Genomic DNA, 17,530 nt, shown 5'->3' with positions numbered 1-17,530 from the left:
CCAAGGGTTAGACAAAACGTAACAATTAATGAATACAATTTTGAAGTCGTCAAAGAATTTAAGTACTTGGGAGCGATCATAATATCTGAAAATAACTATGAAAAGGACGTGGCAGCCAGGATTATTGCAGGAAACAGGGCATATTACTCGTTAAGGACCCTACTTAAATCAAAAATACTCTCAAGACCAGCAAAAATAAGAGTATATAAGACAATAATTAGTCCCACAATAACGTATGGAAGCGAAACCTGGACTCTGAATCAGCGGGAAACAACAAAATTACTGGTACTTGAAAGAAAGATACTGCGGACTATCTATGGGCCTTGCAGAGAAGAGACAACAGGAGAATGGAGAAGAAGACACAATGATGAACTCCAGACAATATACGGAGATGAAAACATAGTACGCTACATTTAATCAAACAGAATACGATGGGCGGGTCACGTACTAAGATCAAGTGACGAAAGACTTCTAAACGCCACATTCTGGGAAAGGCCCGATGGAAAAAGGTCAGTTGGTCGCCCAAGAAAGAGATGGAAGGACGCAGTAGCCAGCGATCTACGCAAAATGGGAGTACAGCAATGGGAAATAGCTGCTCAGGACCGACAACAATGGAGGGAAATAGTAAACGCGGCCAAGACTCACATAGAGTTGTAGAGCCAAATGATGATGATGATGTTGAAACGACTAAAGTGTTAAAAGGGGGGCGGCAAATATTAAGTTGCACACGGGTGGCCAACACTTTAGCGGCGGCCCTGTTTCCCAGTTCCACTAGTTTCATTTCTTTTTATGTCACAACTTAATACGTTTTCCATCTTTTGTGCTATTTTGCCGGTTATTAGCGCGCTCGCCACTATATTTAAAGCATGCTACGATAACAATATCAATGTTTTATCTTTTATAGTTTTTCTAAAAATAAAGTTTTATCTTTAAATTTTTTTGTGAAAAGACCCATTTATGAAGACCGATTGGTACAGAAATTTTTAGATATTATTCCTCAATCTAATTGTATTCAGTGCAAGAATATACCTCGAGTTTGATGACACCAACATTACCACCATTTTAGCGATTTTGACAGGGGTAGAATTATTGCCTCTAGAGATATGGGTTTGTCGTATCACGAAATTGGCAGTCGTGTTAATTGTACGGCAATGACAGTTATGCGAGTGTGTCGTGTGTGGACAAACGAAGGTAGAGGAACACGAAGAAGACCAACTGGTCAACCGAGGTGTACCACAGGACGTCAAGATAGGCGCTTTAGACTCCTGGCCTGGCACTGCGAGACCGTTTTGCTACTATGCGTCAAATCGCTGACGAATGGTTTGGAGTAGAAGGTAGACTTGTTACTATACGTACCCTATACCGTAGCATTCGAGCCTTTGGACTGTTTTTTTATTCCTCCCACGACGAGTGCTTCCTTTGACTGCGGACCAATGTCATCAACGTTGGAATTGGTGCAGAGAACGGCAGCATTGAGTGGCAGAATGGCATAATGCAGCATTCAGCGATGAATCGCGATTTTGTTTAGGTATGCATGATTGTCGTAAGATGATAAGACGCCGCCGCCGTGGAGAGCGATGAGATATCGGGATTGCTGTTGAGAGGCATCTACGCAGGACAGTTGGAGTAATGCTTTGGGGAGTTATTGCCTATGGTAGAGGATCACCACTTTTGTTTTTTCGAGGCAGTATGACAGATGCGCGTTATGTTGATGACATCTTACAAACCACTTTACTGCCTTATCTAGACAGCCGTCGAAACGCCCTTTTTCAGAAAGACAACGCGCGTACCCATATTGCTCGTCGAACTATTATGGACTTTCTCCAAGAAGCTGGCGTTAATTTTTTGCCGTAGCTACCCCGTTCACTGGGTTTAAATCCTATCGAACATGTGTGGGATATGATGGAGAGGAGATTGTCCACTTTGCACCATCCTCCACAGACTCTGACACAGTTAATCCATGAAATTCAAGTTGCTTGGAACGAGGTGCCTCAAGCAGACAAAAATCATCTCATTTTGTCAATGCCTAGACGTATACAGGAGTGTTTTCAGCTAGGGGATCGCCCAACCCATTATTAATTTTTTTTTGATTACATGTCAATAAAAAGTCTTGCCAATGTTATCGTTTCATTCTTGATGAAAATATACCATGTTGCCAAAAAATTAAGCTCCAGAAATGATTCCTTCTGGGTGTAACACGCCTAATGTCACTGAGTATATATACATAATTATAACAGCTCAAATAGAAAATTGTAATCTGCCATTTAACATTACCTACATGAACATTAATAAATACAATTTATTTATTTGACATTTCAACTTGACGTTTGTGTGTTCAACGAAACAAAGACTTGCAGGTCCCTTGCAAGATCCGGGACAGCAATTTAGGGTCCTGATCACAAGCGTTTATCGCTGATGTCAGTGAAAGTCACGCGCTACTTTGAAATATTATGAAATTTTTATTTGCATTTTTAGGTAGGTACATTAGGTTTAATGCATTTTTAGCAGTGTCTCCATTGTAGAATTATCTCGCTATATAAAAATTGCTAAAAGACCCTAAATTAATGTCCCGACATGCAAGTTGACTTTAAGGTCGGTTATCTCGAAGAAGGTTTGAGATATCGAAATGCCGTTTTCATATTTGGATTTGGATTCAGGAGGCAAAACTACATACGGGTCCATCGGTAGATCTGATCCAAGTATTGCAGGGACGGCAACGCACGAACGAACGAACTAACGAGCGAACGAACAGACTTTACGAATTTATAAACGAATACAAAATTTTCGTTGAAAATGAGCTGGAACATGAAAAGAAGTCTTAATACAATCTGGAGGAATATGACTAGTATTGTTATAAACTGCTATTGAAATACTTGACAAAACCCCAAGAAAAAAGTTTGAGAATAAAAATATCTGGTGCTGGTCAAACGAATTAAAAAAAATAAAGCAGAAGAGAATACTACATATATATATATATATATATATATATATATATATATATATATATATATATATATATATATATAAACAGCGACAACAAATAGTTCGGTCACAGATCCTCAAAACTATACGGTTAAGAAGCAGTAATAAAAATTAAAACACAAATCTATACGATCAACGTAATGATAAAGATATTATTCGCTCCATGTGTGATCTTGGTGGGGGTAACTTGAAACGATGCCAGCTTTCGTAGCGGCGAAATATGACAATATTGGAGCTATATTTGTAATGTCATTGGTTGCATTCAGGAGACGAAAAAGTGAGGGAGCAGTTCCCGATGGAGCTGTAACAGTTGTGTTTCGCATTGTGAAAGCTCCGCTCCCTAAATTCGTGACAGCCTATCACTTTCTGTTATATGTGAGGTTATATACTTATTGCCTCTGCAAAATAAATTGTTTTTTACTTTATAATCATGGTCCAAGAACATGGACTGTATACCGTCCATGGATTTTTTAATTGATAATTACTACCTACTTGACGCCATCTTTCAACAAGTCTATTGACAAATTCACAAAAGTAGCATACGTTGAACGGAGCACATACGTTGATTTTAAATAATTAGCCGGTTAAAAGTCAAATTTCAAAAGTGAGGTTAAAAATTCAAGACACATCCTAGAGACACATTATGGTTTGTCTTAGTCTTAACAAAAACACAGAATAGTGACAAAAAATTACTATCCCCGCTCCAGAACTATTCACCGCGCACGTGTGCTCGTGCGAATGTGCGCGCAGGTTGCTGTTAGTGAATTTTTGTTTACTTAGCTTAGTAGCCAATTTTTTTAAAAATTGTTACTTTTGTAATATTCACCTTATTTTTTCAAAGTGGTTGCGATGGAATCGAATAATTCTGGTAAGAATGAATATTTCTTGAAATATTTATAGAAAGTTTACTGTTATTTTATATATTTTTTTAGAAAGTCAAAAACAAGCCGTTTTATAGTGACATTTCTGTTTAATTTTTATGTTCATAAGACATTTATTCTTGTTCTCATGATCATTTTTCAGTGCGTCATTAATTATGACGTCATATACTGTATTGGGTGTGTCAAGACTTATTTCATGTAATTATTGACGAATCTGACAGATGCCAGAATCGTACTTAGCCATAGGTGAAAAGCTTGTGGAATTAAACTACAGTGGTACCTCGATATACGAGCGCCCTAATATACGAGTGTTTTGAGATACGAGCCGCCGAGCGAGCGATGTTTTGCTTTGAGATGAGAGCAAAATTTGAGATACGAGGAACAGCTTTTAATAAAATTCATGCCTCTTTTTGACTACCTATTTCTAACTTGAAGGAGGTGATAAATGGTATAATGCCAGCTAAGGGCGTTACAATAATTTCCAAGCTCCGTACCTCCCTCAATGAAAAGATGGAGAAACTACTGATAGTGTGGGTGACAGAGAAGCAGCTTCAAGGAGGAACCTTAACACAAAGCATCATATATGTGAGAAGGCACGAGCGATTTATGAAAGGGAGGAAGAAACAAACCTCTTTGAACAGTTTTTTAAACGAGCTGCAGATGAAAATGAGCAAAGTGTGACGAAAATAGCGGAAACAACTGACGAAAATTAGCGCTTCCGTAAGCACCTCACTTTTTCTTATGTTTTTACAGATTATGTATGTATATTTTGTTATTTATAAATTAATGTTTATTCTTGTAAAAACATTTTTCTTATTTAAAATCACTTAACAAAAACAACTAAGGTGGTTTTTTTTGGGGCTGGAACGGATTTAATAACATATCAGTTAATTTCAATGGGGAAAATTGCTTTGACATACGAGCAATTTGACATACGAGCAAGGTTACAGAACGAATTACCCTCGTATGTCGAGGTACCACTGTAATTAGTAATTTAGTAGATTTGATTTTTACACAATATGTTAACATGTAGGTATTTTTTATAAAGGGGAATAAAATTAAAAAGTAAACAATATTGTTAATTAAATTTATAAATATGGAAACATTAAAAAATGACACACAACTATCCATAAACTGTGTTTTTATCTTCTTCTCTAGGTGCTGTCTCCGCTTCAAAAGTTGATAATCATCAGAGCGATCTTTATTTCTGAAACCGCGGCTCTAAATAATTCATTGTTATTACATGCAAACCATTTCCTAAGGTTCTTCAGCCATGAGTTACGTCTCCTTGCTATGGATATTTTTCTTGCATAAAGACCTGGAGTATAAACTAACTTCTAACGAATTAAATTCTAAACCAAAATACAAAACTAACTTTTAACGAACTAAATTCTAAACCAAAACACAAAATAATGCACAAAAACGTTGTGAAACACAAGGGAAGTCGAATTCGAAATTTCAAAATGACAGGTACACAAAATACTGACCTGAATAATAACCGTCACTTGACTCTTTGACACTTCTAAAAAATGGCCAAAATGGACGAAGTTTTCGTCAAATGTTCGTAATACGTGTATTTGATTGGCTAGAAAAAACGCGCATTCTAAATATCAACGAATCAAACGTAGGTTAGGAATAGACATCTTATGTATATAACCATTGTAATGCTGCATTATTTTTGTGTTTAATCACGGAGCTACCGCTTTTTCCGTCTCATCAAACTTAATGCATTAGAGAGAAATCGAAAAACTGTGACGCACTGAAAAATGATCATGAGAACAAGAATAGTTATATTATCGCCTCTGATCGAGCAATACTATTTATTTTATAGCATACTGCATATATTTGGCTAATTAATGGCGTGCAATTTAGCTGCGGATAGCTGCGGATGCCCGAAATACAGGGGTTTTTAATTTTGCTATATAGGATGACGTCACAGAAACAAAAGTATGTACCTATTTTTGTTTTAATTATAATAAGTTACGATTTTTTTTGTTTTGGCTACATCTGGTGACTGCTTTGGCCTAAAAATAGTGCTCCGTAAATAACTTTGCGACCAAATGGAGCTACAAGATTTCCCTAATCTAGAGGACAAATTAAAATATTTGGAAATTCACTTATTACACTGTTAGATCTGATAACTTAATCAATTTAAAACAAAGATTTCGAGATTTTAAAACGGCGATGATAGAGAAATGGTTAAAGTCTCAAATAAAGATTGGTTAGATGGAACATTTAAAACTAGTAGAAAACAAATAATCGAACCAGGTCGGCTTTCTAAATTATTTGAGGACTCCAGTGAAAGGATGAAAAGAAGAAAAACAGAAGAAATACGTTCTTTGCTCGATGGTGAAGTTATCATTCATGCTGCACAGACATTACAGGCTTGTGGAAAAAGGAATGCTTCGAAAATACCAAAAGAGGTCTCAGAAATCCCAGCTAGTGCAAGGAAATACAGAGATGCGTACAGGAAATTAAACTTATTTTAACTTCTGACTTACTATTCACAATTTTAAGCAGCAGGAAACGTGTACAGAAAAGGATCAAACCAGGGTCATTTTGCTCTGAAACAATTCAAATGCTGTTACCTACTGGGTGACCCCAAATACTGAGTCCGATATGTCAGATACCGACTAAGGTATAAGTAAAAACCTGCATATTTTGCATTAATTTTAAATTTTGATTTTTTCCATGAAAAACACAAGTAAATTTAAAAAAAAACAATATTTTTCTTTGATTGTACCAGTTTTAGTAGAAATATGCTGTAAAATAATTTTGTCCGCGTAAATCCATTAAATCGACGTATGTGCGGAGGTGGCGGAATTAAAATGAGCTCACTGTCATGCCGACCGTGACCGTTCCGTAACACGTTCCGCAAGTAGCGCCACATTCAGAGAACGAATTCCCAACAGTTGCGGAACCGCTCCGTCACTTTTTCGTCTCCTGAATGCGACAATTGTCATTGTTTGTATAACAAATTTTATCAAAAATCGCAAATAAATGTTGCATAAATCATAAGCTTAACGTCAAATTGTGAAATAAAAAAATGTCAGGTGAATGCGCTAGGTGTCGCCAGGGACACTTCATCCATTAGGCAATATAGACAGTTGCCCAGGGAGGCACAAAAATTATGGATATGGCTTCTGTCATTAAAGAGTATGAAGCTCTTTCAAATTACTTTACCGCAAGGAAATCAAAAAATTTTGCCCAAATAAAACATATAAAGAAATAAGAAAGAGAAAAAGAAAAATTCAATTTGACGAGGGGGCCGATGATGAACTAAACTTTTCAGCTAGTGATGAGATGAAAATCCACACATTCTATATTATAATCGACACTCTGATAAGAGACCTGAATAGACGTCTGAAATCTTATCGACTTATTTATCAACGTTTTCGTGTTATTAACAGATTTGCCAAAATTAAGCAATGAAGAAATTATTAAAGAAGCTGAAAATCTGATACAAAATAAGATGATCAAGACGACCAAGATACATCATTCATGCATGAATGCATTCACGTAAAGGGTCATTTGGATACCACAATAAAATCACCAATTGACATATCTTAATACTTAAAGAAGTGTTAGTACAGAAGAGTCACTGAAAGTGGATATGAGCTATTACCTCCGATTTCGTTGAACCTCCATCAATTTGCATGAAAATTGGTGAGTGGTTACTGGTTAGAGGTCTAACAAATTTTGCTTAGAATTTGTCTCTCTATCGATTTAAGGTAATATTTAAAAAAATAATTTTCACCCCCGAGAACGGGTGGCATCCACCACCACGGTAAAAGCGCAAGTTGGCAACATATCACCTTTGTTCCTTAAGGTATTCTCTAACTACTCACCAATTTTCATGAAAATCGATGAAGGTTCAACGAAATCGGAGGTGAAAACCTTCAGTGACTGCACTAAGTGGATTGAAAGATATTTTCCCTAATTTTGACATTGCTTTGCACATTTATTTGTGCACCCCAGTTGCCAACGTGTCTGCTGAAAGGTCATCTTCGAAAATGTCAAGAATTAAAAATAAAATCCACAAGGAAAAATTTCCTGTAGCTGACTGTATACCATTAATTACAAAAATTCAAGAAAAATCATCTGCGTAAAAGGTATATTTTTTTATAAATATACGTTTTACGCATATATGTATAACTTTACGGTATATACTTTTACGTAGTTTAAATCCATTTTTAATGTATTCTTATTTAAATAAAAATTTCTGCAATTTTTTTTCGCAAAAGTACATGTTTGAAGGGCCGCTATAAGAGAATTGCCTAGGGCGTCAATTGACCTAAACGCGGCCCTGGGTGTCGCGTCAGTCATGCACGGAGCTAATTGCGTATAAAAAAATATATACATACATACCTTTGTATAATATCGCTGTCCCAAATATCAATTCTTAAATTGGGACTAGAATGATCAAACACTTCAACAGTTCTGACTGTGTATGTTTCGTTAGTGTTTTTTGAAATATTTGTTCGAATTTCATTTAGCCCTTTAACGACTACCAATATATTTGCCTCTAAAATAAAAATGTTTATATTATTTCTATCACCTGTATGTGTGAACATGGGTGGATATGCGAAACTGTGACAGCGTAAGTACTAAGTAGTGGTTAAACATGGAAACATTGGAAACCAATGTAAAAGTAATTGTAATAATGTAAATAATAAAAATTTACAATTATAATAATTGTATTACAATAATAATTTATTAACTATTTCTTTAGGTATGAATATCCATTGCTATTAATATTTTCATGCTGCAAGAAAGTTAAATTAAAAGCACAGAACACATTTTCATCAAGATCCATCAAATCCTGAAGCAATTGGAACAATACCTGAAGCACAGTTCGGAGTCCAGATCCCAGCGCTCGTGTGAACTAAGTGCTGAGGCTAACAGAATATATCACGAAAGGATTCAAAGAAAAGAAATATACAGCCGTCGCCTTTCTAGATGTTAGTAAAGCATTCAATAGAGTCTGACACGACGATCTGCTGTATAAAATGGACCAAAATGGTTGTAGTGAGGCGATGACATGTCTTCTCTCGTCATACGTCATACAGGAGGTTCAGAGTTCGAATAGGGCCAACCCTATCCGAAGTTGGAACCATGGAGGCTCGTGTGCCACAGTATTATCGCCAAATATATATACCATATATACGGCAGACACCCCAACTGAACCCAGATCGTTGCTAAGTCTATACGCAGATGATACAGCAATAGCTTCTAGCAGTACCCACCCAGATTTAGCAACAAGATACCTATAAAGAGCTCTTGACGAACTACAAGAATGTTGTGTGCAGTGTAAAATAGCTGTCAACCCTGACAAAACACAGGCCGTCATGTACCAAAAAAGAAGAGGCAGACCAACTGAAGTACCTATTATCCCTATTTGATACCCAAATTGAATGATCAGATCAAGCCAAATACCTAGGCGTAATGTTGGACAAAAGGCTGACCTTTACAGAACACGTGAAACAAACGGTCAACAAAGCTAAAGCACTTAGGAGTCAACTCTCATCGCTAATAGGTCGAAAGAGCAAACTGAGATATAAGACATAAATTAGAATGGCAAATTGTATAATTTTTCCAACACTAACATACGCCTCGGCCGCATGGGGGCACACGTGTAAAACCAACAAGGAAAAAAATACAAACTGTCCAAAATGAAGAAAAATTAAATAGAGCTCAGAGAGGATTTCTTGTAAGAATGACGGGAGCATTTGGAATAACTGCAACACAGGCACTCACAGTTTTAACTGGAGTAATGCCAATGCATTTAGAAACACAAAAAAGAGCATGTAATTATTGGCTAAAAAAAGAAAAATATGAAAAAATAATACAAATAATAGGATTAGTTATAAGAAATAAAAGAGAATTAAAAGAAATAATAAATAGAAAAAGACAAAATGAATGGGAAAATTCAACAAAATCTAGACGTTTATACAATTTTATACCAATATTAGAAAACATTCCAAATTATTTTAATCCAAAACAAGGTTTAGTACACCTTTTAACAGGACATGGACGTACCCAACATATTTGGAAAGATTTAACTTAAAAGATGATGCATATTGTGAATGTGGAGAACTAGGTACACCAGAACATAAGTATTACATTGTGAAAATACTATAGAAAATGAAGAACATAGAGAAATGAGAAGATTAGAAATAATTGAAATAAGAGATATATTACAAAATGAAGAATATTTTGGAATATTAAACACTCTAACAGAAATACAGAAATAATATCTAAAAAACAACAAGAAATTTATAATAATAGAAGAAGACAACAAATAATCCAACCCTGATGAAGTTGAGTAAGATAAAGTTAAAATAAATAAAATAAAATATAAATTCAAAAATAGATTTTTTTTTTCAAAAATAGATATTCACAATTATAATAATAATAATTCAATATAAAATAAATAAATAAAAATAATAATTCAATAAATAATTCATTAAATTAAAAAAAAACTACCAACTCTCTTCTGAAAATAGAGGGACTGTCTTTATAACTTAGAAGGGAGTTGATAGTACCAAAATATTTTAACAAATATATATTGTTTCTTTAAATTTGTTAAATGTATTTGTTAAATGTAATTAATAGATTATGTCAAATTATTAATTGTAAAAATAGATTTAGTAGTTTAGTAAAAAATGTAAAAATATAAAAAATATATCTGTAATCCCATCAGGAAAAAACGACCTGGATTAGTCACTAGAGGCCAGGTCATATGTATGAACAATAAATAAATAAAAAAAAAATAAATAAATGTCCAAAACCACATGATCAAGGAAGCTCTGAATATACTTGGATACCCATTAAGATACGTATTTGGACATATGCAACCAAAGAGAGTCCTGAGAATGATAGACGAAAGTATTCAACAATATCAGAAACCATCCGAGCAGATTATTAAGAGAATTGACTTACCTACTATGACCAAAACCAAAGAACGGTACATAGACAGCCCAGACAGCAGTTTGATGGATATAGAGAAAACCCTTAAGAGTGAAGAATTGGGATAGCCACGGGATAGTCGAACGTAATAACCTTCTGTTACAGCAGTCCGACACCACCACTATGATGTAACTTAGATCAGGCAACAAACAAATAATTTAACTGCAAACACAGACCTCGCCCTTCAGGCACTAAATGCCCTTCAGGTAGGTAAAATGGACCATAGTCGCGGAAGTTGAAAATCGAGATCACGTACCGACACACATGGGCTTGAAGGCCACACCTTTCGGGAGCTCAGCCGTCGATAAAAACAAAATTTATTTTGCCAATTCGGCGGCTGAGTGACCGAGCACACACGGTCCGGATAGCGAGACACCGATTTAGGGTAGTGCTTTGATGCACGGAACACACATTTTATTAGGACACAAGTCCAAAGTCTAACAATAAATTAACTAAGTCATTAATAGGAAGAAAAGCTCTTCTAGCTTCCCCTAAAATCAGGTGGCTTAACCACATGAAGTAATACAGAGGATATCCCATTACCCAGGGCATCCAAATAAAGTTAAGTACAAAACCTCCCAATTCGGTATGTCCTTCGATGGGGAGGGGTGGTGGTATAGCTTTGGGGTCAGATAGGTACCACTCCATTACGGAGTGTGTCTGATCTTCGGATCTCTGTTGTAAACTCTACATACAAGACCAGACCATCTAGCCATCCAAATCCGCTCGCCCCGGAGTTGCTCAATATACATATACGTACAGAATTTATTTCGGTGAAGCGATAACGGCCGCGAAAAAGTGCACAACGTCGTTAAAGAAGCTTTCACTTCAAAAATTGTTTTGGACACCCTGTATAAATAATTATGTTAATGTTTCTAAATGTTTCCTTAAAGTCACCGGCTTACGAAATAACGAATTTATGCCTTTCATTTGCACCATAATGTACACTAAGCATCAAAATTTACGCACCACCTTAAAAATGGGACATTTTTGATGTCTCGTATTTTCTAAACGTGTTGTCCGATTTTAGCGATTTTAGTATATTATAGCTTTATTCTTCAAGAATGTCGATTTAATAATATTATTGCTAAGCAGGTAAGTTCCATTATATACCGGGTGTAAGAATAATACTGTGTTTTTTCCTCAAAGTTTGAAACACCCTGTGAAATATTCTAGCGTATAAAAAATATTAAAATTAAAACTCAACTGTAGCCTTAGGCTTTCGTAACATTCTACTTTTTGATTCATTCGCTTATGTGGGATAATAAAAAAGTTAGGTACTTGTAACAACTAGCCATGTTATTCATCAATACAGGGTATTTCTAAATAAGTGCGACAAACTTTAGGGGAATTTCGCATGAAGAAATAATGACCGTTTGCTTTATAAACATATGTCCACAAATACTTCGTTTCCGAGATACGGGATATTGATTTTTTTTTACAAACTTACGATTTATTTATTGCTCTAAAACCGGTTGAGATATGCAAATAAAATTTGGTAGGTTTTAAAAGGTAGTTATTGCGCATTTTTTGAGATACAATTAAGAATTTTATATTTACCATTGGCGTGCATACGGGATGTACCTAAAATGTTTATACCCATATGCACGCCAATGGTGAATATAAAATCCTTAATTGTATGTCAAAAAACGCGCAATAACTACCTCTTGAAATCTACCAAACCTCATTTGCATATCTCAACCAGTTTTAGAGCAATAAATAAATCGTCAGTTTGTAAGAAAAAATTCAACATCTTGTATCACGGAAACAAAGCATTTTCGGACATATGTTTATAAAGAAAACGGTCATTATTTTTTCATGCAGAATTAACCCTTAAAGTTTGTCGCACTTATTTAGAAATACCCTGTATTGATGAATAACATGGCTAGTTGTTACAAGTACCTAACTTTTTTATTATCCCACATAAGCGAATGAATCAAAAATTAGAATATTAAGAAAGCCTAAGGCTACAATACAGTTTTAATTTCAATATTTTATATACGTAGAATATGGAATATTCTAATATTCCACAGGGTGTTCCAAACTTTGAGGAAAAAACACACTATCATTGTTACACCCGGTATACAATGACACTTACCTCTTTAGCAATAATATTATTACACCGATATTCTTGAAGAATTAAGCTATAATATACTAAAAAAATCACTCAAATCGGACAACAGGTTTAGGAAATACGAGACATCATAAATGTCCCATTTTTAAGGTGGTGCGTTAATTTTGATGCTTAGTGTATAAAAGACGACGTGTCACAGCGTTTTTTATAATATTTTTAAAACAAAGACAGAATAGTATATTGTACAACAAGAGAGAAAAAAGACATATTTCTCACGAGCGCAGAAGTTTGTTGGCACGAGCCGAGGTACGAGGCGAGTGCCGCAAATCAAGCGAGGGAGAAATATGTCGTTTTCTCACGTGTTGTACACTATACTTTTTCTATGGATGCGTTTTTGTCAAAAGTTCAATCTTCAAAATTAAAATTTAGGTGCTATTATGTAGATTATATGCCAAAATTGAAATAAAATACATATGTAGGTATTAATATTCTTAATATTTATATACTTTTATTTATTTAAAATTATAGTTACCAGTTATATTTGAACAGTTTTGAAAGGTAATTCCTCGTAAGTTTTGATTTGACACATTATATTTGACAAATATATTTGTGTTTGTATTGTACATGTTACCATGGAAACCGCGATTCTACGTATGGAACCCGTGAGAAAAAATATTTCTCACTGCAATGGCCGACTTTTCTCACACCCTTAGAAATTGTTCGTTTTGAATGTATGTAAGTAGTGAGAGAAGTTGCACATTGTATAGCATCCATAGAAAAATACTTTTATTCCATAAGTGTCGTCACGTAAAAGATGATACTAAAGTTTATTCGCATATCTTATGCACTAGATGTAAACAGTAGTTGACAGCGATGTCGTCATCAGAAAGGACCGAGATAGCTATTTTGGTTCAGTGTTTGAATATTTTTGGATACTAGGTACTTGTATAATGGCGTAAATTATTAATTAATTTAATTAAGAGGATTATATTTTCACTATCTATGTATTCAGTGGTTACAATAATTTATATACTATGTATAACTTTTATTCTAGAGATTTTTTCGAATTGTGGATAGACAAAGCTATAATCGGTAAAAACAAATTATCATCGTACCATAGGTAAATTATAGAAACGGTCTAATATCCCGTGATATACACTTCCAAATGAAAATCCAAAAAACACGTATAATATATATTTTTCAAAAACCTATCGAATCACACTAAACACGATCCCTACTCCACACCTTGGAGGTGGGGGGGGGGGGGTTAATTTTAAAATCTTAAATAGGAACCCCCGTTTTTATTGCAGGTTTGGATTCCTCATGAAAACATAAGTAATATTTATTCGAAACATTTTTTAGAATTGTTAATAGATCGCGCTATAATCGGAAAAATGCGATTTACTAGTGTCATCTACCAACAATTCTAATAAATTTTTCGAATAAAAATGTTACTTATTCTTTCATGAGGAATCCAAAACTGCAATAAAAAATGGGGGTTCCTATTTAAGATTTTAGAGTTACTCCCCACCTCACCTCCAGGGTGTGGAGTGGAAGGGGGTCGTGTTGGTGTCATTCCTTAGGTTTTTGAAAAATATTAAACACATGTTTTTTGGCTTTTTATTTGGACGTATATTAGACCGTTTCTATAATTTACCTAGCTAGGGCATCACGATAAATCGCTTTTTCCGATTATAGCGCCATCTATCCACAATTCGAAAAAATTTCTGATTCAAAGTTGCTTATTTTTAAAAGGAGAATCCAAATCTGCAATGAAAAATATAGGTTCCTATTAAAGATTTTATAGGTACTCCCCACCTAGTGTTGCCAGGTCCGATTTGTTTTTAATCGGTACATAAGCAAAAACAAATCGGGATTTAGGGTTGTAGATCGGGACAAATAAACAACAATAGCCCAGTAGTAAATAAAAGTCTCTAGCGTTAAAACTAAGCGAGTTACGCTCAAAATAAAGTGGCTCCTTTTTTGGTAAAAAAAAATCGTGAAAATCTCCCACTATTTAGCACCGTAAATAAACTTAACCGTTACTCCTTTACCATTTACTTTATATGTGTATTGTTTATACGATCTGTAAGGTTTACCGGTTGGGAGTGCTTAGTTTTGAAAAAAATTGGTTTTATAGTAAAAAAGAATTTCCTAAAATATTGGAAAATGCCTTTTTTTCAAAATAACTTAAAAAGTATTAGGGATACTAAAAATCTCAAGGAGTAATAAGTAGGTAGGTTTTGCTTTTATAAATATGATAGATTCATTTTGTTTTTCTGTTAAAAAGGAGTCAACTTGATTTTGCATAACTCGCATAACTTTTTTAAAACATAAAAATAACAAAGCTTTATTAAAAAAGTTTTAATTGGTTTTTCCTGAAAAGTGCTAAATTTCTTTGTTATTTCACGTTCAAATATTTGATTTGGAATTTGACGAATAAAAACGTATTTTTCATGAGCTATAACTTTGCGTTTGCTGGGTCTATAGACTTTACGAGTTCACAATTTTTTTCATTTTTTTATATCATGCTACATTTTTACTAAGAATATTTTTTTCGATCAAATACTTACTTACTTTTTGAGTTATTTGTGAAAATCGCCTGAAAACGTGATTTTTTTGTCGAAAAATAAACATTTTCATTCGTAAATAACTCGAAACGTATTAAGCAAGTTAAAATTCTATAGAACAAATTGCTTAGAATTAGTTAATTTATCCATCTCTGGGCTTATTTTAAAAGCGCGGTTTTTCACCAACCCCCCCCCCCCGAGTAAAAGCAAACAACGGCACAAGCCGTCCAAATTTTCATGCAATTCGGAGTTGATCCTGAAAATTACACGGTATCGCCGTATTTCCCGTTCATTTACTGGACTAAAAGGTGTTTCTATAATCTGTATTTAATACTACATAATAATAATATTCAGACGAAATTACAAAAAAAATCGTAGATTAAGTAAATTATTTATTTTTTATTAAAATTATATTTTTCATTCGGTTTTGCCGCTTTTATGAGTGCCTTGTTTTTATAACATAGTTATAAAATTCACTGCAAGTCCTCCTGAAATTGGTTTTCGTGGGTGAAAATCGGGACATTTAGTGTCCCGATCAGGTACAAATCGGTACGCGTTCCCAGACCCTGAAAATCGGGACGTCCCGCGCAAATCGGGACACCTGGTAACACAGTCCCCACCCCACCTCCAGAGGGTGGAGTGATGGTCGTGTTTGGAGTTATTCGATAGATTTTTGAAAAATATCAAATACCTATTTTTTATCTTTTCAATCCGATGTTCATTTCGCGAAATATTCGACCGTTGCGATACTTTTGGGACACCCTACATAGCTATATAATAATATTATAAATTATTTATTTTTATATTTGTTTTGATTTATTTATTTACCTTGAATTTTGATTTTTTAAATTTTAATCTACGTATTCTGGGCCCGCCACTGGTAATTAACGTCTCTTTAAAAAGACGTTTTAAAAATTAAAAAAAAATCGGCTACTAGATGTGACTAGATTATGTAAAGGCGTTTTCTCACGGTTCGATTTTAGTTGATCAACTTTAGTGGATCAACTAAAATCGGTCAAGTTTTTGTTCACATATTTCAAACAAAATTGAAGCAATTAGTTTTATTAAAATGGCGCGAAGTGTACCTAGTTATACGTAAAAGTAGAAATATTATTAGTAGTTTTTACTGATTCAGCAACTCACGAAAATTATATGAAGACGGAATAAAGAACATAAAAACATCGTTTCTGGATATGAAATTGGATTAAAAGAAGAAATGAATGTGGTGTTTCAGAAACTCTGCTAAAATAACTTGCTTTGGAAGATAGACAAGGATATAAAAAATCTGAACATAACACTCTCTGTCCACTTTAAACTCATTTTGTTGATTGGAAGGATAACTTTTTACGCATACTGACGAGATAGTAGTGATTCAAGTCTACCAACAAATGTTCATACACTTCAAATGTGATTCAACTTGTCTGAAAAATGTCAAGTTGAACGATAAAGTTTGACTCGATCAATCTTTTGTTGAATCGACAAAAGTTGACCGATTAAAACGGAAACATATGTTCCCACAACTATTATCATTCGATTTTAGTTGATCCACTAAAGTTGATCAACTAAAATCGAACCGTGAGAATGCGCCGTTAGGGTGTAACCCACATAACAATGATGTTCGCATCATGTTCAAAGCATATACTACCAACATTCGTCGGAGTATATTCTTTTTAGTATATGCGTAGTACAAGCATAGCATGTATTGTACCCTCGGAGATCCGTGGAATAAATTTACACCCAAAATAACAAAATTCAGTTTGGCAACACTGTGTAAATGTTGATAGTAACAAGATAAACAGAACTCTAATTTAGTCCAGACAAATTAATATATTTTTGTGCCAACAAAAATGAGACTTTTCAACCAAATAATGTTTCACATATAATGTGCAAAATAATTTTGAATCGGTTTCTGCTAATGAGCTTGCTTTTTTGTCATTAAAGTAGAAAAAACTTTAAAATTTATTCTTTATAATAATTATCGTCCAGTTCTCGTCTTATTATTTTTACTGTACTAATATCCCTCGACTCATTTACAATGATTAATGCGATGATTA

At 34.3% G+C, this 17,530-nt stretch overlaps 1 protein-coding gene across 1 annotated transcript in view; it reads right to left on the bottom strand.

The window, feature by feature from the left end:
- The window catches only part of LOC126890816 (meiosis-specific with OB domain-containing protein), a 99,797-nt gene that overhangs the window by 70,592 nt on the left and 11,675 nt on the right, over nucleotides 1–17,530 (bottom strand). Inside the window, exon 3 of the mRNA XM_050660008.1 lies at nucleotides 8,232–8,388. Within this exon, the coding sequence (XP_050515965.1) occupies nucleotides 8,232–8,388 (157 nt within the window). The remainder of the gene's footprint in view (nucleotides 1–8,231; nucleotides 8,389–17,530) is intronic.

This window comes from Diabrotica virgifera, chromosome 8 (genome assembly GCF_917563875.1).
Source record: "Diabrotica virgifera virgifera chromosome 8, PGI_DIABVI_V3a".
Classification (NCBI taxonomy): Eukaryota; Metazoa; Arthropoda; class Insecta; order Coleoptera; family Chrysomelidae; genus Diabrotica; species Diabrotica virgifera.
The sequence above is the reverse complement of the archived record's forward strand: the minus strand, read 5'-3'. Positions and strand labels throughout refer to the sequence as shown.